At 52.8% G+C, this 24,083-nt stretch overlaps 8 protein-coding genes across 8 annotated transcripts; 3 read left to right on the top strand and 5 right to left on the bottom strand.

Annotated features, from left to right (window-relative positions):
• Positions 1-103: 103 nt before the first annotated feature.
• On the bottom strand, positions 104-1,972 carry COCVIDRAFT_27536 (hypothetical protein; the record flags this gene model as incomplete). The annotated part of the gene is made up of 1 exon (XM_014700153.1): positions 104-1,972. The coding sequence occupies one exon, from the start codon at positions 1,970-1,972 to the stop codon at positions 104-106; it is 1,869 nt and encodes a 622-aa protein (XP_014555639.1).
• A 1,746-nt stretch (positions 1,973-3,718) lies between these two features.
• Positions 3,719-9,162, top strand: COCVIDRAFT_38676 (hypothetical protein; the record flags this gene model as incomplete). Its single annotated transcript, XM_014700152.1, has 8 exons — positions 3,719-4,013; positions 4,067-4,938; positions 5,406-5,446; positions 5,497-5,617; positions 5,668-7,704; positions 7,758-8,132; positions 8,178-8,851; positions 8,901-9,162. The coding sequence occupies 8 exons, from the start codon at positions 3,719-3,721 to the stop codon at positions 9,160-9,162; spliced, it is 4,677 nt and encodes a 1,558-aa protein (XP_014555638.1).
• Positions 9,163-9,623: 461 nt separating this feature from the next.
• Positions 9,624-11,948, top strand: COCVIDRAFT_101920 (hypothetical protein; the record flags this gene model as incomplete). Its single annotated transcript, XM_014700151.1, has 1 exon — positions 9,624-11,948. The coding sequence occupies one exon, from the start codon at positions 9,624-9,626 to the stop codon at positions 11,946-11,948; it is 2,325 nt and encodes a 774-aa protein (XP_014555637.1).
• A 194-nt stretch (positions 11,949-12,142) lies between these two features.
• COCVIDRAFT_38674 (hypothetical protein) lies at positions 12,143-13,001 on the bottom strand (the record flags this gene model as incomplete). The annotated part of the gene is made up of 2 exons (XM_014700150.1): positions 12,143-12,798; positions 12,899-13,001. 2 exons carry the CDS (start codon positions 12,999-13,001, stop codon positions 12,143-12,145), a joined length of 759 nt encoding a protein of 252 aa, XP_014555636.1.
• Positions 13,002-13,321: 320 nt separating this feature from the next.
• On the top strand, positions 13,322-15,814 carry COCVIDRAFT_27532 (hypothetical protein; the record flags this gene model as incomplete). The annotated part of the gene is made up of 2 exons (XM_014700149.1): positions 13,322-13,627; positions 13,679-15,814. 2 exons carry the CDS (start codon positions 13,322-13,324, stop codon positions 15,812-15,814), a joined length of 2,442 nt encoding a protein of 813 aa, XP_014555635.1.
• Positions 15,815-16,031: 217 nt separating this feature from the next.
• COCVIDRAFT_101881 (glycosyltransferase family 90 protein) lies at positions 16,032-19,312 on the bottom strand (the record flags this gene model as incomplete). The annotated part of the gene is made up of 5 exons (XM_014700148.1): positions 16,032-18,068; positions 18,120-18,275; positions 18,327-18,734; positions 18,786-19,203; positions 19,284-19,312. The coding sequence occupies 5 exons, from the start codon at positions 19,310-19,312 to the stop codon at positions 16,032-16,034; spliced, it is 3,048 nt and encodes a 1,015-aa protein (XP_014555634.1).
• Positions 19,313-20,220: 908 nt separating this feature from the next.
• Positions 20,221-21,853, bottom strand: COCVIDRAFT_102026 (hypothetical protein; the record flags this gene model as incomplete). The annotated part of the gene is made up of 4 exons (XM_014700147.1): positions 20,221-21,020; positions 21,065-21,289; positions 21,348-21,666; positions 21,731-21,853. 4 exons carry the CDS (start codon positions 21,851-21,853, stop codon positions 20,221-20,223), a joined length of 1,467 nt encoding a protein of 488 aa, XP_014555633.1.
• Positions 21,854-22,692: 839 nt separating this feature from the next.
• Positions 22,693-23,876, bottom strand: COCVIDRAFT_101934 (hypothetical protein; the record flags this gene model as incomplete). The annotated part of the gene is made up of 3 exons (XM_014700146.1): positions 22,693-23,246; positions 23,325-23,643; positions 23,814-23,876. 3 exons carry the CDS (start codon positions 23,874-23,876, stop codon positions 22,693-22,695), a joined length of 936 nt encoding a protein of 311 aa, XP_014555632.1.
• Positions 23,877-24,083: the final 207 nt, after the last annotated feature.

Below are 24,083 nucleotides of genomic sequence, written 5' to 3'. Positions count from 1 at the left end.
AAGAACGGCCGATCTACTCAAGGAAATAAAGAAGGCATAATGCCAAATATATATAAGAAGAAGAAAATCATATACACCGCCCATCACCTACAATCCCACTTTTTTACACCTCAACACGACACAACTTTCCATTCTCATTCGGTAGCCCATCAACACTCTCCACCCTCCACCGCTCACTGCCCACACCGGTCGTCGCAAAAAACACATCTTCAGGATCCAACTTCTTCTTGAGTTCCAACAACCTCGGGTATTTCTCACCGAAGAACGCCTCTCCAAAGTCTGGCTCCAAGCGATCCGCCTCAGCAAGATACGAACCCGCACCACGACTAATATCCCTCCAAGCCTGCATATCACCCTCCTGGAAATCCTTTCGGATCTTGAGGATTTGCTCGGCAGTGCTGTTCAGGGGCCAGCGCACCGATTGCATGCTGAAGGAGGTGAGAGGCCTCCAGTGCGAGTTCACCGCGTTATCAGTGTTGTATGGGTCCTTAGCCTGCATGTTGAAGTGCACCTGGACACGGTTGTTTTCCGAGGAGCGACGAATATTCTCGTAAAACTCCTGGCGCTTCTCCGCAGTCTCGAAGTTTGCGCGGGGAAAGAGGCGCGAGGCGGTTGCTACGTTGGGCTTCTGGACAGCTTCTAGCGGGAAGGAGGAGCTCCAGGCGGAGTAGAAGTTGTCGAAGTGGGTGATGTTTGGGTCGTACTTGATGCCTAGGTTGTCGAGTTCTGTGAACCAGGGTTGGAGCAAGGCGGTTGCTTCTTCGAGGGATTTTCCGGGGGCGAAGAAGGGGGAGAAAGAGAAGGAGAAGGTGCCGTTGGTGGGGATTAGAACCCAGTATGTGTAGGTGCTTGCGTCAGCGTTTGCGATGAAGGAGTCGACGTAGGCGCGGATGGCGGACCAGAAGGTCTCTACGCCTGTGTCGCTGGATTTGAAGCCGAAGCGGGAGGCAGTGACTTGGAGGTCTGGATGTGCTTTTACAGTTACGGAGGTGACGACGCCGAAGGTGCTGCCGCCGCCACCACGGAGGGCCCAGAAAAGGTCGGTGTGGGAGGTCGAGTTTGCGACGACGAATTCGCCATCCGCAGTGACGACTTCCATAGAGAGGACACTGTCGGCAGCAGTGCCATAAAGGGGAGTTAGGGGTGAGTGGCCTCCTCCCTGGATGTAGCCTCCCATAATGCCGACTGTCTCGCCTTCTCCGCCAACAACAACTCTGCCCTTTTCAGAAGCAGCCTTGTAGAGTTCAAACGCCTGGACACCAGCACCGCTCTTGAATGCAGGGCCCGAGTAGTTGAGCTTTGAGTCAACATACTCCTCAATGTACTCAATGTCCTTCATGTTGTGCGTCCAGATGCTAAGGGCATCTTTACCACCACTCTTTCCGAGAAAGTCATGGCCGGTGTTCTTAATGACGAGTCGAACGCCCGTATTCCTTGCAAAGTTGACGGCAAGTTGAACATGCTTGGGCTCGGTGGCGTTGACGACATACATGGGAAAGCCACCTCGAGTGCAGCCGTGAGAGTCGAAGAGGGCTGGGATGGTGCATGTCATGCCCTGTGCTACTGGGGACATCATCTCGATTGGATCAACCATGTGGAGGTAGGACTTCTGCCATTCTGCAACGGTATATTTGGAGCATTCTGCGGCGTTGTAGTCCTCGCCTGGGTAGCAAACTGCAGCTCGAGGAGTAGGCGCAGTGATGACGCGGTCGCCAGTGAGTTTGCTTAGCTGGGACCAGGCTTCGTCTGAGGGCCACTCAGGGTCTCCAGGGTAAACTTTGCACCTGGAAGTCGAGTTTTTGGGAGGAGTGATGCCAGAGGAGCGTGGGAGAAAGAGAGCCTTGACTGTAGGAGAGAGGCCCTGCAGATCAACTTCTGCGTTGAACACATTGGACTCAACTTTCGCAGAAACATGTGGAAAGGCAGCTGCTGACGCGGCGGCCAAAGCCGTGAGCCATAACGTTACAGCCATAGTCGCAACGGTTTTGCGTCCCGGTTTAGGGTCTTCGAGTCAGACCGAGAGGACAAGTTCTGGCAAGGGATCGGCCACAGTCTGAGTAGATGCTGATCTGAATGTTCATCAGAAAGTTTGTTCGTACTATCGTCTTTTGCTATTGCTTACCTTTCCCCCTGGTGCTTGCGGGAGCTGGCGAGCTACGGACCGTTACGCGGTAGGACGAGTATCAAGAGGGCGGCCATTCTGCTCATCTTACTGACTGACTCAATTTAGGAGGCAACATTGAGCATGCCGTCCTTGGCACGACGTGGGCTAATGCGGTCGCATTGAATGTGACTGCTGATCTTGTACAGAAAGACGCGTTGACAGTTGGGGCAGCCGGGATGGATGACATGGGGCTAGAATTGATCCATCGACTCACAGCCTATCCACGCACACCGTGATAGTATTGCGTACGACCATGTGGCAAAATGCGTGTTTCTTCACAGACACGGGCATGCATCGTCGGAGTTGGGTCTCGGCCTCTGCAGTGATAACGGACCCCTGACCCCTTAGCAAAAATGTGTGAAAATACGCAAGGCGGGCGCCCGTGGGCAGCCACGTGCTATTCAGGTACCATGCTAAGGACTGGAGCCCGGCATGTATCCTCTGAATAGAAGTGGAGCTTGATGTCCGGGGTCGGCATTGCGTTTGAGCTAATGCGATGCTAGCGTCATGGTAGAGAGTCATGATCGACGAACATTCCCATTACCCTCTTGAGCCTCACCCTTACCGTTATCTGTGTTTCACCGTGACCCCCACCAAACACGAGGCCGATTATCATCAGCTTCGTCTTTTCTCATACACGTCCAGATATCGAGTGACATGTTGTATGATGTATGCAAGAACGTGGACATCCTGAGTAAGTAGTTGGCTTGGTCCCCGTATCGGACAATAAACTAACCAAATAGAAATGCTCCCCTTAAGCCACACGCAGGCATAAAGAAGCTAGGCTCAGTGATCGACGTCACATTTTTCCACAACCATGGGCATACCAAGCCGTTGACTCGCGGGTATGTAGTCGTGCGCGGCAGTTTTCGTACTCGAGCCCTGCCCTGCCTTGCGCCAGCGGCCAGAACCAGAGTTCACAGGACGGCTAGACATGTCAGCCCGAATTCGGTCCGAAACGAGCCGTTCTCAGCTTCATGCGACACTCTAGCACTTGTTGTGGTAAAGCGGCAGCAAGCTACACAGGCGGAAGATAGACGGCTTCCGCGGTGGTTTCGCGCGTAAGGGCCAGTGTCAATGTCGACCAATGTCTCAGGTGCTTGGACGGGTTGTTATAACCGGATTCAGAGTCTAGAGCAGCGGCATGTCCGGTTTGGTCTCCAACCTCGCCGACGAGTTGTCTGTGGGCGAATCCTTTCAAATCTTTGCTCTCAAGGCACTGGCTGTGCGACCTCTCGCACGCACTGAGCCATCCACTTGTAGGGCAACAACATCAAAGGTACCCGTCGGAGGTGCATTGGTTCTTTCTGAGTGGACCAAGACCGTTCATCTTCTCCGCTTCGTCTCTCCAAAAGCCCGTCGAATCGCGCCGATACTCCACACTCGCTTCGCGACAGTGATCATCTGTCTAGGGCCAACGATCATCGCACACCAGAGAACTCTCGGCTTCTAGATCATCAAGCTGGGAGGTACCTCCTACATCGTCAACAACTCAGCAGGTCTGACCCTTGGGACTTTCTTCGTCGTTCGCCGCGGGCGACGACCGCCTCCAGAATGATCGAGAACCGACAGCCTGCCGCCCTCGCGATAGTCTGTACTTTTACAGTTGTCGCTTCCTTGACGGTCTTTCTGAGGGTGTGGTCCCGGTACCTTGGACGAAACTTCTGTTGGGACGACTACCTCATCCTCATCGCAGCTGTAATCTTCCTCGCGGATACAATTGCGACATGGGTTTACATCGTTTTGAGTGGTACAGGTTACCACGTGTATGACTTGCCCAAGAAGTCTGTCCATGAGCAACTCATTGCTCTACACTGGAACTTTTCAATCCAGATGCTGTATCACCCACGTATGTGCTTCTCCAGGTCTGTGTCTGGACCATCTTCGCTGACATAGTTTTAGTCATGGGGTTGATCAGAGCTTCAATCATCGTTTTTCTCTTCCGGATGAAGGACAGCCGTCGGCGAGTACGATATCCATTGCATATTGTCGCCTGGCTCAACATTGTCTACTCCGTAGGATCGACCATCGTCAACTTGACCCAATGCACTCCATACCCCTATGTCTGGTCTCGACCTGCCATGGACAAGATTGGTCCCAATGGAACTGTCATACCAGGCGGTAAATGCATCGACGCCCGTACCTTCGTTCTGGTGTCCTGTGGTCTTTCAATCTTCATGGATCTCATCATTATGCCAATTCCGACGATCATGGTGTGGAATCTCCAGATGCACCAACGCACGAAGATTCTGGTAGTGTTTGTTATGAGCCTAGGATGGATCGCGACAGGAGTCTCCGTTGGGCGGTTCATTGTGTACTATTACCGCTTCGCACCTACCAACAAAGACCGCACATGGGATATCGGGATTGTAATCAGTATCGCTGAGCCAGCTGTACATATAATGACAGCGTGTGCGCCCGCAACAAAGTGTCTCTTCCGGCATCTGTTCCCACAATATGGCACCAACCGCAAAGCCTCGTACTATCACGAAGGAACAGTGACTGGCCATCGGCCAAGCAAACTCGGGTCGTATGGTTCCAAGATGATGGGCAACTTCAACTTCGATGTCCCCGCCCACAAGAATGAAGAAATCGATCTGGAGGTTGGAGGTGCCCCAAGGACTGCTCCATTGCCGCCACCTGAGAACAAGGATGTGGACGCAAACGCCTTCGACTGGAAAGCTGTAGCAAGTATCCAGTCAAGGGAATCGGCAGAGGCATTGCCGAGGAGAAAGAGTTGCTCGAAGACTGCATGCACGGAATCAAGTGAAGCAGTAGAGGCTGAGCCGGAGTACCTGCTAGGGCGGGCGCGGTAGTCAGCAATTGTACGATACTCGGGTTGGTTTTGCATTGGTTAGCGATGATAGCGTTTTGTACACAGCGGAAGGGCCCGCATTTCCTTCCTTTGCATGCAGTAGTAATCTACGAAATTGACGGCCTTGAACCGGTGCTAGAATCTGTGTAATTCGTGACGTCGCGACTCACTGTAACCTTTCATAGTACTGACGGAGCCGACGCGTGGTTTCTCACGCTACCACGTGACAGCGGGGATACTAGCGCGAGCAGATTGGATCTAACCCCTTTGAGAGAACCCTGGCTTCCGAATGCCGTTTACACGCGAAACACAACAAACATCGAGCAACTAACACCAGCACATGCAGCCACCATGAGGATCATAGAACTTGTCATTGATGTCGGTAGATACTCTATGTCTATGCGATCAAATCTAATATAATCTCAGGGCTACAAGTCGTACGCTGTGCGCACAGTCATTTCAGGCTGGTGTGTTTACTCCCCCGCTATGAGAGGGACACATTGCTCACCGTAGTCAGGGACGAGAGTTTCAATTCAATTACAGGACTCAACGGATCAGGAAAATCAAATATTCTTGATTCAATATGTTTTGTGCTTGGTATCAACAATCTCAGCGTTGTGCGAGCGCAGAACTTGCAGGTAGGCAGAACAAGGCAGTGGAACATAGCGAGGTGCTAATACGGCTTCAGGACCTCATCTATAAGCGTGGTCAAGCCGGAGTGACCAAAGCGAGCGTTACCATCGTATTCGACAATCGTGATAAAACAAAGAGCCCGGTCGGCTTTGAGGAACATGCGCAGATATCAGTGACACGACAGATTGTGCTGGGCGGAGCGAGCAAATACCTCATCAATGGACACCGCGCGCAACAGCAGAGCATACAGAATCTATTCCAGTCTGTGCAGCTCAACATCAACAACCCCAACTTTATGATTGCACAAGGAAAGGTCATGCAGGTGCTCAACATGAAGGCAAAGGAAATCTTGGCTATGCTTGAGGAGGCCGCAGGAACACGCATGTTTGAGGATAGGCGAGACAAGGCCTACAAGACCATGGCAAAGAAGGAGATGAAGGTTCAGGAGATTGCCGAGTTGCTACGCGATGAAATCGACCCAAAGCTGGAAAAACTGCGGACGGAAAAGAGGGCCTTTTTGGAATTTCAACAGACGCAGAGCGAGCTGGAGCGTCTCACCAAACTTGTCGTAGCACACGACTATCTGCGATACAATGAGAGACTGCAACAATCAGCGGAAGATCTCGAGGCGAAGAAGCAGCGAGCAAGGGACCTTGAAGAGTCAACTGTGCGTATGAAGAAGGAGATCGAACATCTCCAAGAAGACATCAGGCAGACAAAGGCAACAAGGGAAAAAGAGCTCCGAAAAGGTGGAAAGTTCCAAGCACTCGAAGAGGAGGTCAAGGCACATTCCCACGAGATCGTCCGTCTGACTACGAATCTGGAGCTTAAGAAGACTAGCATGGCCGAAGAAGTTGAGCGTGAAAAGAGTGTCAAGAAGAGCGTGAAAGAGCTTGAGAAACTGCTACAAGAGAAGAAGCAAGCCCATCAAAAGGCACAAGAAAAATACCAAACAGCCCATGCAGAGCTAGCAAAACAGACGGAGGAGGTTGAGCAGAAAGAGGAGCTCCTCCAGACTCTGCAAACCGGAGTGGCATCAAAGGAAGGCCAAGAAGGTGGTTACCAGGGTCAATTGCAAGATGCCAGAAATCGAGCCAGTGCAGCCGCGACAGAGCAGGAACAAAGCAAGTTAAGGATATCGCATCTCGAGAAGCAGATCAAGGAGGATGAGCCGAAGGCCAAAAAGGCAAGAGAACAGAACTCTGGACTACTCAAAGATCTTGAAGCCCTCAAGTCGCAGGCTACAAGGCTTGAGGCAGACTTAGCGAAGCTAGGCTACGACGAGGGCCAAGAAGCAAGCATGTATCAGCAAGAATCACATCTCCAGGCGCGCATCCGTGAACTCAGGCAGCAGGCGGACGCGATGAGACGACAGGTTGCCAACATTGACTTTAGTTACAGTGACCCATCGCCGAACTTTGATAGGTCTCGCGTCAAGGGTCTTGTTGCTCAGCTCTTCACGTTGGAAAAGGAGCATACCAGAGCGGGCACGGCTCTAGAGATTTGCGCTGGAGGCCGGCTGTACAACGTTGTCGTCGACTCTGCTGCCACCGGTAAGCAACTTCTCGAGAACGGCAGGCTCAAGAAGCGAGTCACGATTATTCCCTTGAATAAAATCGCGGCCTTCCAAGCATCAGCAGAGAAGATCGGAGCAGCTCAGAAGATTGCGCCAGGCAAAGTCGACTTAGCACTGTCATTGATTGGATATGACGACGAGGTCACTGCCGCAATGGAATACGTCTTTGGCTCTACCCTTGTTTGCGAAGATGCGGAAACCGCTAAGCGCGTAACATTCGATCCTGCCGTACGCATGAAGAGCGTAACACTTCAAGGCGACACTTATGACCCTGCCGGTGTGTTGTCTGGTGGTAGCGCACCTCAGTCTAGTGGAGTTCTCATCACCTTGCAAAAGCTCAATCAGATCACAACAGAGCTGAGGTCGCAGGAAGCTCAGCTTCAATCTTTGCAAGCCACCATGGCAAAGGAGAAGAAAAAGTTGGATGCTGCACGCAAGTCAAAGCAGGAACTCGACCTGAAGAGGCACGAGATCAAGCTTACTGAGGAGCAGATTGGCAGCAACGCATCTTCATCGGTATGTGGTTGCTTTTTGTCCTATCCCTAGTCAATATACTAATCATATGATAGATCATACAAGCTGTCGAGGAAATGAAGCAGACCATTGCTCAGCTCAAAGAAGATATCAAGGCAGCCAAAACCCGGCAAGACGAGGCTAACAAGGACGCGAAGCGGATCGAGCGGGACATGAGCGAGTTCAGCAACAACAAGGACAGCAAGCTTGCAGAGCTACAGTCTTCTCTGGAGAAGCTGAAGAAGGCCTTGGCGAAGAACAACGCCTCAATAAAACCTCTCCAGACCCAGATGCGCGAAGCCATGGTAGACTCTGAGCAGTGTGGAAGTGATCTCGCAGCGGCTCAGGAGCAGCTCGAAGAAGTCCAGACCAACCTAAAGTCACAGCAAGAGGAACTCGATGAATTGCTGGCTGAGCAATCTCGTGTCAAGGTAATGCTCTCAACACTGCATTAGTAATAGTGCTAACTCTGTCAGGATGCACATGACCTGGCCGCGGCTCAGTTAAGCGATGAGCAGGCGAAGTTGACTGGCTTCGACGAGGAGCTTCGCTCACTCGAGGACGCAATCCGTTCAAAGAATTCCGCTATAACGGAAGGTGGCCTCGAGCAACAAAAGCTGGGCCACGAGATTGAAAGGTTCCACAAGGAACAAGAAGGTGCAGAGGGCCATATCAAGGCACTTGAGAAGGAGTACGAATTCATCGCCAACGATTCAGAGCTTTTCGGTCGGCCTGGCACAGTGTACGACTTCAAGGGAGTAAATATGTCGGACGCAAAGGCCCGGCGCAAGTCGCTGGAGGAGCGATTCCAACAAAAGAAGAATAAGATTAACCCCAAAGTCATGGCCATGATTGACAGCGTAGAGAAGAAGGAAGCCAGTCTCAAGAAGAACATGTCGACGGTAGTTCGAGACAAGTCCAAGATTGAAGAAACCATTGTCAAGCTTGACGAGTACAAGAAAGAGGCGTTGCACAAGACATGGTCGATTGTCAACCGCGACTTTGGACAGATCTTCAACGAGCTCTTGCCTGGTAGTTTTGCGAAGCTTGACCCTCCCGAAGGCAAGACAATCTCGGACGGACTGGAGGTCAAGGTGATGCTTGGCAAGGTGTGGAAACAGTCCTTGACCGAGTTGAGTGGTGGTCAACGGTAAGCACGGAATTGTTGCGCTTACCTGAAGTACACTAACATTGGCTAGATCTCTCATCGCACTCTCGCTTATCATGGCCCTTCTCCAGTTCAAGCCTGCGCCGATGTACATCCTGGACGAGGTTGACGCCGCGCTTGATCTGTCGCATACACAAAACATTGGCCGTCTGTTCAAGACCAGGTTCAAGGGCTCGCAGTTCATTGTCGTCAGTCTGAAGGACGGCATGTTCCAGAATGCGAATCGCATTTTCCGGACGCGCTTTGTTGACGGCACGAGCGTGGTACAGGCAACGTCCGGGTCGTCAGGCTAAGGCGGGAGTAGAGTATCACGTGTAACGAGACATGGCTTGATACGATACCCAGGGTACACGGTTTGGATTACTTGTTTGGATAGTTGTTTGTATATGCGAGCATAGGGATGGTGTTAGTGGAGTTTAGTCTGGGGCACTAGTGGCCCGGTTGGGAAGTTGGGTATGCAGCCAGATGCGCCAGCCCGGCATGACTGGCCGCTTCCCTGTTAAGATCTCTTGTCGCCTGTTTCTCCTTCCCCATACGGCAAACCAAGATGCGTGTTGATGAACATCCATGGCCATAACAGCATGCTGCTTTCTACTATGACCCGCCACCTATCTCCATTACACCCTCTTTCGCAATACACCTATTGATAAGCTCCAAACCAGCAGATTGTTAGTAAACTACCTGGATGCACGACTGACCTGGTGCCGAAGCGCCAACTCTCTCCTCGACGCAGGCAGCAATTGCTAGCCCGCCGATGTTATCGGCGCCTACACCTAAACCCCACGCACCAGACATCACTGCGGCATACTCGGCTACTGCTACAGACAGCCCCGGTCAGGATGCTTCATCTGCCAGCGACGCCCAAGATTCATCACTGCAAATCTGGCGCAAGCCTCCCACCAGGCATTACACCACATTGCAAGAGCATGCCGACCAGACCTTGGGAACAGAAACATCGGGACAGGACTGTGGTGCTGCCTCAAGGCACGACGCCAGGCGCGAAGGTTTCAGCTGGGGTCAACAGCCACATACCGGACACCACAGGCACAGTCAACACGCAATGACAACAGAGCCCGACCGACCAAGGTCGCCTCCATCCTTTGAAGAGATCATGAGACGAACTCACATTGATGATGCTAACGACATTCAAAACAATAAACTTCGCCATGTTGACAGTATGGAGTCGGCCGGTCCAACCGCCATTGGCCTAGTCGAGTCCTTTTCCAGCAACGAGAGCGACTACAATGCTCAAGACCACCGCAGGTCTTCCATCATGGCCTTTGCAAAGGGAATGACAAGACATGTACCAGACTTTAGGATACTGTACCCTCCACAGCATAAAGAAGATGAGCAAAGGCGAAATTCGAGAGAAGATGCCATTTCAAAGTTACAGAAGAAAGACAGCAGTCTATTCTTCGCTCACGAACCATCTATTAATCCAAACAGTGGCAATGAGAAGTTCTCGAACTTGACCGTCGTGATCGACGAGCAATCAAGAGGGGTTGAAAAGCCCGTCAGATCAGCAAACACACAGCCACCAGCAAACAGCGGGCTTCGGGCTCGCCGGAAAGTCGACCTCGACTTATCGATGCCCAAAAACGTTCCAGATCTACCGGCTCGCAGCCGTTATCCGGTCGATATGGCGGGCAATCTGGCTGCCCCTCGTCCACGCAGTCCTAAAACACCATGGATTCGCAACCAGCAGCCAAGGTGGGAATCGGACCGGAGAGCCAAGTCTTCACCAATCGAGGAGGAAGATGACATGGGCGATAATATCACAACGTTGAACCATGACAACCACCGTGGCAAGGGCCTTTTGCCTGGTAACGACGTATTGGACTCCTTGCAGCTACCAACACACGAACGGCCGCCAGCGAAGGTGAGGCACCGGCATTGCATTAGTCTTCCACTCCCGAAGAGATCAAGAAATGGTACAAATACAAGCGATTTGGATGTAGCTCAGATGCCGGGTGAAGGGTTGGCGCTAGCTGATGAAAGAATGCAAGCCCGTACTACGGCAGATTTACAACAGGTGGCTCAAGACTCGATGAAATCCCGAATGCGTCGGTGGAGAGAGCGATACATGACGTCCAGTGAGGATGCAGCTCCGGCTTCTGGGACAGAACTTTCCAAACGTCGGCTATCCATGAATCTTTTCAAACGCTCGAATCGCCTTTCCGATCAAGCCGCCCTAGAATTGTCAAACGAAAAGACAGGCTCGACTGATCCTACAAGCCACAACAACCAAGGCCAATACCCGTCGCCGTCGCTGGCAAATATCCCAGTTCCACCCGCATTCATCCCACCCGGTTTAAGTCGAGTGCCAACACCACCCCTGTACGATGCCAACGGCGAACTCAAAGGGAAATTGGCAGACTTCCTCTTCGACTTCCAAAACGGCAGTGCAAAAGGTGCCCGCAAAAAACCACTCTCCGGTTCCGAAGGCTACTGGGACTCCGACGCCCTCTTAATGAGCCTGTCCACCGGCATCGCCAAAAAAGAAGACGACGAAGACGACGAAGGCCCAGAAGGTCCCCTCCGTAATGCCCTCCGCTCCCGCTCCATCTTTGACAAAACAGCCAACCACAACCACCAACGTACCCACAGCACCCACGGCTTCTTAGGCGTAAAACCCCCACTCAGCCCCTCGCTCGCTGCCAACTCACCCATGCTTGGCCACGACGGCTGGTACCGCGTCAACCACGAAGACGACGCTGATTTGCGCGACTCACACACTGTGGCTGCGTTGGCACGCCAGGAGGAAGAGGAGCGCAGGAAATTCGAGTGGTTGGTTCCTGAACATCTTCCTAATAGCCCCTTATGCCCGCTGCACGACAAGTACGTGGGGCCCAGTCAGGGCTTGTGCTACTGGCATGGACGGAGGAGTGGGGCGGAGATTAGAGAAGGTGAGTATGCGAGGCCGGAGAGTTGGGGTGGTGGTAGTGCGGTAGGAGGGGATTACATGGGTGCGGGGAGTGGGAGTGTGGTGGGAGATGGGATGAGGTTGTCGCCGGGGATTTCGACGCCGGTGGCGAAGGAGACAAAGAGGAGACGACTGGTTAGTTTGTCGAGTCCTTGATTGTATATATCATTTTTAGAATTTTGGGGTTATTCCAAGTGTGAAATAGTTAATTTTCTTTTGTCAATGTGATAACAACGTTCTACCACCATACTCCGTCTATTGCCTTTACTCCCACTGTGCTCACATTCGTAAACTTCGTTCCAAAAGATGCTCCCGTCATGCTGAGTTTCATTTGTTTGTTTTTCCTTCTCTTAATCCTCAGGCTCTGTGTTTGCTTTCCATGTAGGCGTCTTGCCCGCATCCTGCCACATCTGTTTCCTCTCGCGGAATATTTGCTTGGCCCAAGCCATGACTTCATCACTCTGGATACGTCCTGCGACCCACGTGAACTCGCCCAGGTCCTTTTCGCAGTGATACTTGCGCTCGTACTCGACCATCTGGACCAGGAGTTCAATCTTGTCGACATCATGGACAAAGTGTGACTCTGGTGTCTTGCTGTCCTCGTACTCTTGCCAGATTGCGCGGACATCCTGCCCGTTCATGCCGCCATTGAATTTGCCTAGTAGGTTGGTGCAGATGTAGTCCATAGTCTCTGTCTCCCTGCGGCTCTTCTCCTCCTTACTGACGTTGTCAACAGGTGTGATGTCACCGACGAGTGACTCGGCCATGTCGTGGATAACGGCCATGCGACAGCACTTTAGGATGTCGAGTTTGGAGCTGAGAGACGAGGGAGCCATCATGGTGAGAATGCTCATGCGGTACATGTGGTCGGCGATGGATTCGCAGTCCGAGATGCCGAAGCGGCGCCAGCCCGCTCGCTTTGTTGTCTTGAGGCGCTCGAGCAGGTGGAAGAAGGGAACGGGCGAGTCCGTGTGTTCGGCGTTGCGGGGCTTGATGTCTGCGAGTACTGCAGGGACATGTTAGCAGGGCAGTTTTGATAGTGATACAATACTAGGGAAAAGAGAGGTTTCGCATACGGACGAGCCATTGCTTGATTCATGACATACCGCTCTCGACTGTCCACTGTTGCTTTTGCGCATCCTTTGCTTCGAGTTTGCCAGCGCTGGGCTCGGGGACACCATTGGTTTGGGTTGATTCGTCTACGGTCATGATGGCGATGTACTGATTGAACTGACTCAGGTTGTGATACCTCTATAGAGACACAAGATATATATGTATGCGTGGGGGGAGCCGGGACAAAGCGTTTGGCCAGTGACGAGAAAGCAGTCGACAATGAACAAGGGTCAAACCGGGATCAGGAAGGCGCGAACGCGACTATCGATAGGGCCCGGCTTGGCAAACAGTGCAGGGGCCTGCCACACCGCAACACCAACGCATGCATACTTACACATCATCAACCAGCGCTGATAACTCTCTCTTTCTCTCTTCTAGGTTCCAGTTGCGCGCATGTCTCTTTTGCGACTGCAAGTATGTCTCGCACTACCTCGGCTTCCTCTACGACCACCACGGCTACCACGACCAGCGGCCACGTGCGAACTGTATCCGTCAAGGCAAACAATGCGAAACCGCAGCAATTAAACCCCCTACCAGCGTCTGATATCAGGCTCTTTGTGACCAATTTGCGATTGCTAGACTTTGATTTGCGAGACGACTGGCCAGATATTACTGTGCAAACATTCTCGGCCAAGAATGCGGATCAGCGGCAGAGGATCGCTGGAACCGAATGGGCCCTGTTCCGCTTGTTTGAGATATGGGATCCCAGCGAGACAGCGCAGGTATACTTGGACTGGTTGCGCATATGGATTCTGCATCTGACATAATCACAGAAGCTACAACCGTTCTTTCCACCCCTCGAACCACTTCAGTCGCTGAACCTCCGCGCCGCGCTCTTCCGATGCTTGAACGAGTTGAAGAAGAATGGTGTATTGGGAAGAGAGTCTGTTCTCAGGAAGACGATGCTGGATGAGTGCAAGGGCGAAAAGTTTTACGAGATCCTTGCGATATTTTCAAATGTCACCCTGAAGAAGGTGCTTGCAGCGCGGGACGGAGGAGGTCGGAACGAGGCGGTCGCAAGAAGGCTGGCGACGGCACCAATGCTTCCGGTCGACCAGCAACGGTCACTACTTCCATTGGCAATTGCGCACCGCGCAGCACTAATCAATGTGTTGAAGAAGAAGGAAGAAAAGAGGAGAAAGTACATGGAGTTTGAAGCAATGCTGGATAAGAAGGTGGAAGATATCAATCGCTGTATACGAAAGTGCAAAGACACTCCTCGCGCACAGAAGCCTGCTGTGTCACAGAAGGAGGCAGATGCTGTCAAGAGGCAGCTCAAAGACAACTGGATAGGCAATCAGAAGTGGCTCAATGTCATGCTCCATGGTGAGGAAACTCATACAGGAGATGCTTTCCTCAATACCCGGTTCGACAAGGTCTGGTACATGGTGGAGAAAGGGCGAAAGCTTGAAGATGTCGCACCAGAGACCGGACTGTTGGAGAATCTACAATTAAGAGTACAGGAGCAGCAAGAGCGGTTACAGAAATGGAAGGACTTTCATGAGGAATTACAGAAGGACGCCTCTGGAAAAGAAAACCGGGTCAATTCAAGGCATGTGGCGCCGATCAGGGAACTCAAGTTTGACACCCATTCCCAATACCAGCTGCCGTCTTCGAAACAGACAGTGGAGCAAACGGCGATTAAACGGCCAGCAATGCGAGTGGAATATCGTGACATCTTGGCTGATATGGATGTGGAATTGGAACACGCCGGGAAGATTCGAGCAGGTCTTGTATCCACTATTCTACCGCGACGACGTGCCTCGCCCGCAAAGGAAGTCAAAGAAGTCAAAGAAGTGCAAGAGGTGCAGTCACCAATTCCGAAAAGAAAACCGACCCTGTCTGAGCCGGTACCTGCGTCGCCGACCAGCCCAGTGGTCCCACCAAAACCTAAACACCTTGCAAGACCCAATTCCCTGCAGAAAGTACCTACGCTGCCGAAGCCGTCACAACACGTGGCGGCGGCGGCGTCTACACCGATTGATTCAGAGGCAACGCTGGTTAGCCAGGCTTCTGCACTTCGTAGCTCACCACCAGCAGCTCGTCATGCTGGGTCGCCGATACGAAAGTCTCCACCACCTACACCACCCCGTAAGAAAGGAACACTCAAGACGGAGAGTCCTGAAGCTACCGTCACTCTCACAGTCCAGCAAGCCTCGCCCTTGCCAAATGAGCGTGCCTCAAACCCACTAGCAGACTACCCATCTGAACCCCCAGTCCTCGACCCTGAGGAAGTAATGGCCGACCAAATCATAAACTCGATCGGCAACGCCACCCCATCCCCCGTCAAGAAACCCCAACCCCGCATGTCCCTCTCCCTCCTCGAACGCACCCGCCTAACCATGTCCCACGCAAACTCTTCGGAACACACGCTCGAATCCCCCCTCCCCTTACCCTCCATGGCACCACCCCCTCTCCCTGCCAACCACCCCAACCCCGCCGCCGACCTCCTCGAGCGCACTCGTCTGAGCATGGTCGCATCGCAATCCCTTCCCCGCCGCACGCCCTCGCAGCCACAGCGCAAGCCCAGCGGCGGCCGCCAGAGTCTGTATCCTGTAAACCAATTCGATACCCCGCCACGGAATCGCCAGTCTTCTGCTGAAATGCTGCGCCAAGGAAGCGTGGAACCAGTCGAAGGTGCAGAGGAAAGCCCCGGTCTTGAACGGACGCCTACGGAACAGTTGTTTAGCGATGAGGTGGATTATGACCGTGTGTTCAAGTCGAGACCATTGATTGCGACGAGCCCCGTTTGGAGCCCGGGCGGTGGTGATGATGATGATGATCCCGATGGTGTTACGGGAATCGATTTGAGGGATGTGGATCAGGATGATGACGAGGAGGATGGAGAGGGAGGGTATGGGGGTAGTTGGATGGATAGTCCGAGTCATAAGAGGAGAGTGAGGTGTTGAATGTGGTATTGTTTGTTTGTTGGTATTGTGTAGTAGTTTTATGAAATATTTTGCGGTAGAGCAGCAAAAAAAGAATAGACGTTGTATGGATTTTGCAAAGTCTAGATGGAAAAGATGGAAAAAGGAAGATACGAGAGAGAAAAACGCCCATGCAATGCTTATCCATCCCACCTAAAAAAACGCCTTTGTAACAACAAACGCCAATTCAAGTTCCACTTCACAACTCTTGCACTTCCCTCTCTTCACTCCTCTGCCCCTTGTCCATTCGGAACCCCACCTCCGTCCTCGCATCGTCCGTCAACCTGCCCCACTCAAGCAAGAGGCGAAACATGTAAATCTCCATGTCCTCTTTCCTAAGCACCTTCTCCGTCCACACCTTGCCATCTCGTGCAATCTTTTCGGCAGCCTTGACATGCCCTTCCATCATGCGCTTGTTGCGTTCCTCGACGCCATAGCCACCAAAATACGCAAGGCTGGAAAATAAGTCGTGCAGACGAATGTCGACGGGGACAAAGTGTTTCCAGGCGGTAAGACGGCCCTCGTACCATTCGCGAAAGAGGGCAGCTTTGAAGACGACCGAGTTTGACTGGAGAAAGGGGATGAAGCGGGTCGAGAAGGCGGCGCCGTCTGTATCGAAGAGATAACGGTAGCGCCAGTGTTGCCGAAGGTCAATGGGGTCTGCAAATCCAAACTCACGCGTCTGATCGATGCAGTCTGCGCCGGCACAACGGGCAATTGGGCCAATCAGACGGACATCAGTCTTGGTCTCAAGAAGTCTCTTGATATCGTTTGTGCGCTTGAGCATGTACTCAAAATGACCGCTGTGGTCAGTCTTTGGCAAAAGAATGGGCTGTCGCGAGGTTTCATTGTTTAAGAGATGTACAAGTCGCTGGCGAAGCATGCCCTTCCAGGTTCCGTACGTAGTCGCCCCTTCGGTAGTCGTGCCGCGCCAGAAAAGCACATCCAACTTGTCTATAAAGCGGGGGTCAGGTGACTTTTCATCGAATCCGTACTTGTTTTTATCGGTATAATACCGGGGCGATGGGTACCGAATGTCGACAAACCCAGGAGCACGGCTTTGGCTGAAGATGGGTACAATATCATGAGTGCCCATTAGGTTCGATGGGCTAAGATGCATGCCGTGGAGATTGGCAAGATCAGGCTGGTGGCAGGGATCAGCCGACAGGGTCCAATTGGATACAAAAGCACCAATAGAATGCTCTTGCGTGCAGGTGTGACAAAATGTTTTGGTGTTCCAATGGCGCTCTTTCCGGGCTCGTGAATCAGGCGGACAGGCAATGGATCCATACGTTTCGAATACAGGCTTCGTTTGAGCGTTTTCGAAAAAGTGTGGATCAGTCCTAACGCGGTCAATGTGTAACCATTTATCTGCGCGGTCCGCACTGAAGCCTTTGGCTGAGCGAGTCGAATCAGACACGGGGTAAGGCTGGGGATTATCCAGCGCGTCCTGCAGTCGCTCATAGGGAACCGCCACACGACTCTCATCCTGCAGGTTTATAGCCAGATCCATATCTGGAAGAAACTCGGCAAACTTCTGGATCATGGTGGCCACACTGTCCATTGTTTCTCGGTGCGCTTCTTCGACATTTTCAAAAACGTCTGCGTTTCCATCTCTTATGCGGATCCCACCCACGGCTTGGCGGGTGGCCAAGACAGTCGCCGTGCGCAACCGCAAGTCGTCCGGATTGAAGGAGGAAAAGGGCGCCAAGTCCTGCTCGATATTGTCGTAGTCGTCAATGACGATTGAATTGCGGTTGACGGCAAAATTGTACCACTTGTCGAAATTGGGTGGTGGGTCACGACTGTAGCGTTGGCGGTAATGTACTACAGCCTCGGCCAATGAATTACTCCGATGTGCCTGCGAAGCCCACTTGTCGTGTTGCACGGAAGCTATGTCGATTAGTGTAGTGATTGGGTGTTCGAGCAGAGGACCTGGTCGGCGGTATACAACGACGCCTATGGAGAAGGCGATGAGGAGGACAATGAATGTGGCTGATTGGTTTCTGCCAAGCCGAAATGGGACCTTTGACCGAATGCGGGTTTCGATGTTGGTATCTGTTAGGAGATGAATGATGAGTGCAATGGTAAGCAAGGTAAAACACAAGACTAGTCCAACCGTGGACTTTGGTGGAAACGCATGGGACACACCGGTCGCCAGTGCACGAAGAACGCCAATATATGCAGAAGAAAATGCAACAGTGAGCACCGAGCTCATAACGCCATACAATCGAGCCTGTGTGGGGTGAGCAGGGGTCCGAAGTGGGGAGAAGGGGTGAGGACATACAGATTTTACAAAACATAACGTCGTAAAGGGTATCATCAACGATAAACGCAAAAGACCAAGGAGATAGTCGGAAGAAAACGAAAGCATCCACTCGCGATGCTCGGGCATTGCTGGATAGATGATAATGCCAGCGACAACAAGAACTAGGGAGGAGGCCTGGTATGGTTAGCAAATGGGGTGGGCGGAGAGTTGTGCGACGCGGCCTACAATAAAAGTCATTCCAACCAGGACATGGTTGGAGGTGCCGTCTTGGAGGAGGATAGACCAGTCGTCAGGCTCCGAGACGCCATCGTCGACGAGACGGTAGAGGACCTGAAGAATCAGGCAGTCTAACAAAAAACCGACAAACTGCAGCGAAGGAACGGCCGTGGCATCAGAGTTTGCGATGGGGCAGATGTACGAGGAGCGCAGGGTAGTCGACTTAATGCTGACGAGGAATGTGCTGATGGCGAGCAGGAGCGAGGGAATGATGTAGCGCGTAGAGCCATTGAAGACGAAGCCAAAGACGCGGTCGAGAGGTGAGCGCATGCGGGTATCAGCACTCCAGGCGGGGTACTGGCGCTGGCTGGGATGGCGCAGGCTGTGGTAGAGAGCGACAACGAGGGGGAGAAATGCCTAGGCTGGTTTAGTATGGGGGGTGGAGAGGAGACGGGAGGAGGTGCGCACCAAAGGAGAAGGGCCGGTGCACTCGACGTTGGTAGTGACGCGGTAGAAGATGGCGATGCGACCGCATATGGCGAACAGCAGCACAGCCAGCAGAGCGCCGACAGCCCTCAGGCCCCATGGTCTGCGGGGGACATGGAGTCCGGCCTCTGTCCAGATCTCCTCGCCAGGGTGTCTGGTCTGGACGTTGTTGAGAGCGAATGCGACATAGGTGGTAGTTGACAGGGGCTGGTGCTGATGCGGGTGGTGATGGTGATGGTGATGATGAGGGCGGCGGCGGGAGGACCAGGCTTCAACGGCAACGAGGACAAGGCCGGTGAGAAGCAGAACGAGGGCGGTGGTGTGCAGCGGCTTGTCGAGGGCAAAGGAGTAGTCGACGGGGGCTGGGGTGGTCAGGTAGGCAGATGCTAGGACGAGGCCGCTGTGGGCTTGGTCAGTATGCGTACATGTGGTAGGTAGTGAAGTAGTAGTAGAGAGTGGAGAGGCATGTGTCGCGCTTACCACGGGAAGAAGAGGGCCCTCCTGTCCATGACGACCGCATTCTTCGTGCTGGCTTGGGGCGACGATTGCGATGCGACGCAGAGGGCGTGGGCGAAGAGAGAATTGGAGGTTTGGAGACTTGTGCCTGTCAGTCTTGGTCTCACCCTCTGCCTCTCGCTCTCGCTCTCTTGTCAGGCACACGCACGGCTGCTCGGCACCTGCAGTTGCCCGTGCCCGTGCCCGCCGCCCCGGGCTCGTCCCAGTCAAAGTACCATCCATGACCGTCGACTTACGTACAGTACAGTACGCAGTATACGAACCATACTTACCTTTGCTAGCACCCAACTATCCATCTCCACTCGCCGTCCACTCTCTACACATCCAGACGCACACGCACACAAATACACACATGGATTCGTCGCCTCATTTCTTGTCGGTGGTTATGACGACAACCACGACCCAAACCATGCACATCCCACCTCTCCCTCTTCACCCTCCCACCTGCATGCATGCGAACAAAGACGGCCAACCCGGCCGCGCTGACAGGCTCTAAACTGAGCCTATGCTGCCCTTGCAACAACCCAACCCATTGTCGCATAGCCATAGCTGCAAGAATGCTATACGCGCCAGCCTCACCCAGCCGTCGCCGCCAATCGCTGTAAGTAGAGTACGCGGGGCCGCCTGATGGTTGCAGGGCCGCGCTGCCTTTGAGGCGCTGCAACTAACCTACATCATCCTCAATTCTCACCCCCCAACCCTCAGCCCTCCCCCTGATCCCGTCATGTCAGCAAACATTGGCACCATTCTGACCCGTTTCACATAGTCATGACTCCATTGCTCCATCGTGATATGTACTACTATACTGTAAACACCATCCTCACCTCACTCTCGCAACGACTTGATACCCCTGTCATTTCCCCATTATGCACTGCCACCACAGCCCCCCAGCACCCACCACCTATGACTTCTTCTCGCCGTCAACGTGCTCGGTATGGTCCGGCGACACGGCTTTGTCGCCGTGCACAATTTGATTCTCCGGATCATTGGCATGCGCGTTGGTGATGCCAATCTCGGCTGCCGAGAACGAGTCGACGACCTTCCTGTACGCCGGCACAAAGTTGACGCACAAAGCATACGTCGACGCAGCCACGAAAAATGCCAGCGGCACCGTCATGGCCGTTGCAGTAGGCGCATACCCGTCAAGCGGCCTCGGCTTGCCCAATGAGTCGCTGGCTGCAAAGAGTAGAGGCGGCACCACAGCACCGCCAGCAACACCCCCGACAATAAAGCCTGATCCCCGCTTCGAATACTTGCCCAGGCCACGCATGCCCAGCGCCACAATCGTCGGGAAAATGATACTCTCGAAGAAGAGCACTATGTACAGCATGCTCATGCCTGTGTCGCCTCGCTCCGTAATGGCGGGAATAATGAAGATGATGCACATGGTCATAAAGGTGAGAAACACCCATCGCGGCTTCGTCACCTTCATGATTGCGCTGCCCGCAAATCGACCAGCCGTAAAGCATCCTTGCGCGCCCGCCAGAAACCGTGATGCCGTAGCATTGCTTGTCTCGATTCCATTCTTTACACGCGTTTCAGTAACGTAATTGATGAATGCGCCGGCAATGGCAACCTGTGCGCCAGTGTAGCAGAATTGAGCAAACGTCGCGTGGAAGAGACGGTATTGCTTGCGGAACGGCTTGACGTCTGTGCCAGCATTCGCGCTCTCAGCCTGAAAGGCCATGTCGGCATCTGATTCTTATTAGCCATCAATCCCCATCTGCAGCTCATGTGAAGCCTACCGGTAATCTCTGGAATGTCGGTAAAGTAATAGACGACTGCCAGTGCAAAGACAAAGCATGCAATGCCCAGATAGGTCCATTGTACGTTCTCCAACGACTTTTGGTCCGTTCCTACGTTGTTGAAAAAGACATACGAGGCCAGCACGGGCGCAACGACGGTTCCAATACCGTTGAACGCCTGCGCAACGTTGATTCTGATTTCCGAGTACTTTGGCGGTCCACAAACTATGAGACATCAGTACCTCTTCCAATTTGCCACTATACCACCCCACAAGAAACATACCTGCAAGATACGGGTTCGCCGCCGTCTCCAGCGATCCAAGTCCATTTCCAATCACAAAAGTGGCTGCGCAAAAGCCACCAAACGAGCGATACACCAAGCACGGCCATGCAAGCAGAGCCCCGATGCCAAACAGCGTCAGACCCCAGATAAACGTAGCCTTGTATCCCCAGTGTCGCAAGATCCAATTCGCATGTCCCAGCGACGCAAGCGGATACGCACCAAAGTACGCAGCTTGCAGTCCGGATGAGCGCGACCGCGTAATTCCCAGCGTGGTTTGAAAGTGCTTGTTCAGCGTATCAATCAGACCATATGAGAAGCCCTAGTAAGACCAACTCGTCAATACTTATCATCACCGCGTTATTATTTTTTTGCAGAAAACTCACCCACAGAAAAAACAAAATTGTAACAAGACACAACGGCCCAATACTCTCTCTCAGTGTGAGCTCCGCCGCCCGCGTGCGCTGGTCATCGCGATTCCGTAGTCGGGGGTGTCTAAGGAAGCCCATAGTGTACTGACGTTTACAAGCTTACTCCAGAAGTCCAAAAGTAAACTATATTATCTTTCTACTTTAAACCTCACAATCTCAAAAGAAAGAGAGAGGAGAGAGAGAGGAAAGAAAGGAAGAGAGAAGAAGAAAGAAAGAAGGAGGAAAACCAAAACCCTTCAATCCCCCCCGATCAAAAGAAGTGATAAACGCTGCAGGGTCCCCCGCCTCCCTCTCCTCTCCTCTCATGTAACCACCACCACGCCCGACTCGAACGGCAGAATTATCGGCAAACAATCGAAACAGCTATTCGTCCAGCCACCCCGGCACCCATGCAAGAGCAAACGGAAAAAAAGCATGACCAAGGCCAGAAAATGCCAGGCGCAAAAAAAGCTGGGGTAAAAGTCTGGGGATCGCGGCGCTAATACACACGCTTAGCGCCTTTTTGATGACGTTTTGTGGGGGGGTAGGGGATGCAACTAACGGCCGGTGCTAACATGGGCACACCCCGCCTTCCTCCCCTTGTAGTTTCTCGGTGGAGTAGCGACCGAATGTGGGTGAGGGAGCGGGGAGAATTACTTGCGGTGGGTGGTGGTGGGGGGCGATCAGGTTAGTTTTTGGGACATATGTTGCATGTGGTGTTTCTTTGTGAGGGGGGGTTGGGTTGGGTTGGGTAAAAGCTCCGATGAGGCGGTAAGTTTTGTCAGGGGGGGGAGGGATACGGGGTCACATGATGGGTGTGTGTGTGTGTGTGTAGGATGTGAAGAACACGGGTTTGTACGAGGAGAAGAAGGAGTGTAGGTAGTAAAGTATATATGTGAGTTTTATAAAACGATTTGTACTAGTAGAAAGAGAGTGATCTAATCTTTATTCTTAAAATCCAAACCACTTTCCTTACGCACCGCCCCGTATATACTCGGTATATCACCTTTATCGCCCAACTCGCTCTTTACGACATCCAAGCGTGCCTGCGCAAGCGCAAGCATCTTCATGCTATCCGCCGCGCCGCTACTTTGCGCAATTGCCATAGCGTGGCGCGCGTCTTTTCGTGCGAGATCCACGTGGAACAGCGGTTCCTCGCGCTGGTAGTAGTCGCCGACTAGCATGCGCTGCGAGTAGGCTGTGTAGGGGCCAGGGAACAAGGCAGAGATGAATGTATGCAGGTTATCGACACCCAGGCCGGACTTCTCAGCTAGAACGTGGCCTTCGGAGAGCTGCGAGACCATGTTTAGGATGAAGGTGTTGCCGATCACCTTCAGGAGCGTGGCGTTGCCGGCGGGTTGGGACGAGTAGTCGATTGTCGTGCGGCCCATTACGCCTGTGGTGTAGGGAGTTACCTTGTCACAAGCGGGCTTTTTGCCCGCTACGACGCAGATTAGCTGGCCGTTTTCTGCCATGGCTGGGGCGCCGAAGACTTTGTGCGCAAACATGATTGTTAGTCTGGATCGTGGTGAAGGGTTGGTCTTGGTACGTTCATGGGGCTTTTACGTACCAGGCATGCCAACGAATTCTCCGCCGTGCTCGTTGATGCGCTGCTCCAGGCCGTTGGTGGTGTCTGGATGTACTGTTGAGCAGTCTATAATGACTTTGCCCTTTACATCTTCTTGCAGTATAGCATCCACGGTAGTGTTGACTGAGGCATCATCGCCAAGACACATGAAGACAATGTCGGCAGTCTTGACGGCATCGCTGACATTGTCGACGACTTTGGTCTTGGAAGTGCCGAGCTTCTGCGAGAGGTCCTCGGCGCGGGCTTTGGTACGGTTGTAGAGAATTAGAGGCTTGTCAAGGTCACCTTTCTCCACGAGGTTCTTGCACCTGGTAGTGGGTGTTTGGTTAGTGTACTTTCAACGACTCAGCAGTCACCATCGCTCCACTGCTCTTGGACATTTAACAGCACAACCTGTGATGGTGCCAAGAATCTTCCACTAAGGACGTAAACTTACATGCCCTGTGCTGATTAGTGACATTGTGAATAAACGTAGTCGGCTAGACTTGCCCTGCCCATGTTGCCGAGGCCAATCCAAGCGAGTTGCGGGGCCATGTTTTCTAGAATACTTCGGAACAGATGTGAGATGTGTTTGCTTTTTTGAAGAAGACGCGGATTCGATACTATTTGAATATCCTCAATGGGTGTTGCACAGTTATCGTGTCGTCGTCATGGTGTTCATGGGCCGTCAATTGCCGGGGTTAGAGCCAACGGGCCGATATCGGTTGCGAGCAAATGACGTGCAACTGCCGTTACTATCAA

The sequence above is a fragment of the Bipolaris victoriae genome (genome assembly GCF_000527765.1).
Source record: "Bipolaris victoriae FI3 unplaced genomic scaffold scaffold_53, whole genome shotgun sequence".
In the NCBI taxonomy this organism is placed as follows: domain Eukaryota; kingdom Fungi; phylum Ascomycota; class Dothideomycetes; order Pleosporales; family Pleosporaceae; genus Bipolaris; species Bipolaris victoriae.
This window is presented reverse-complemented; position numbering and strand designations above follow the sequence as displayed.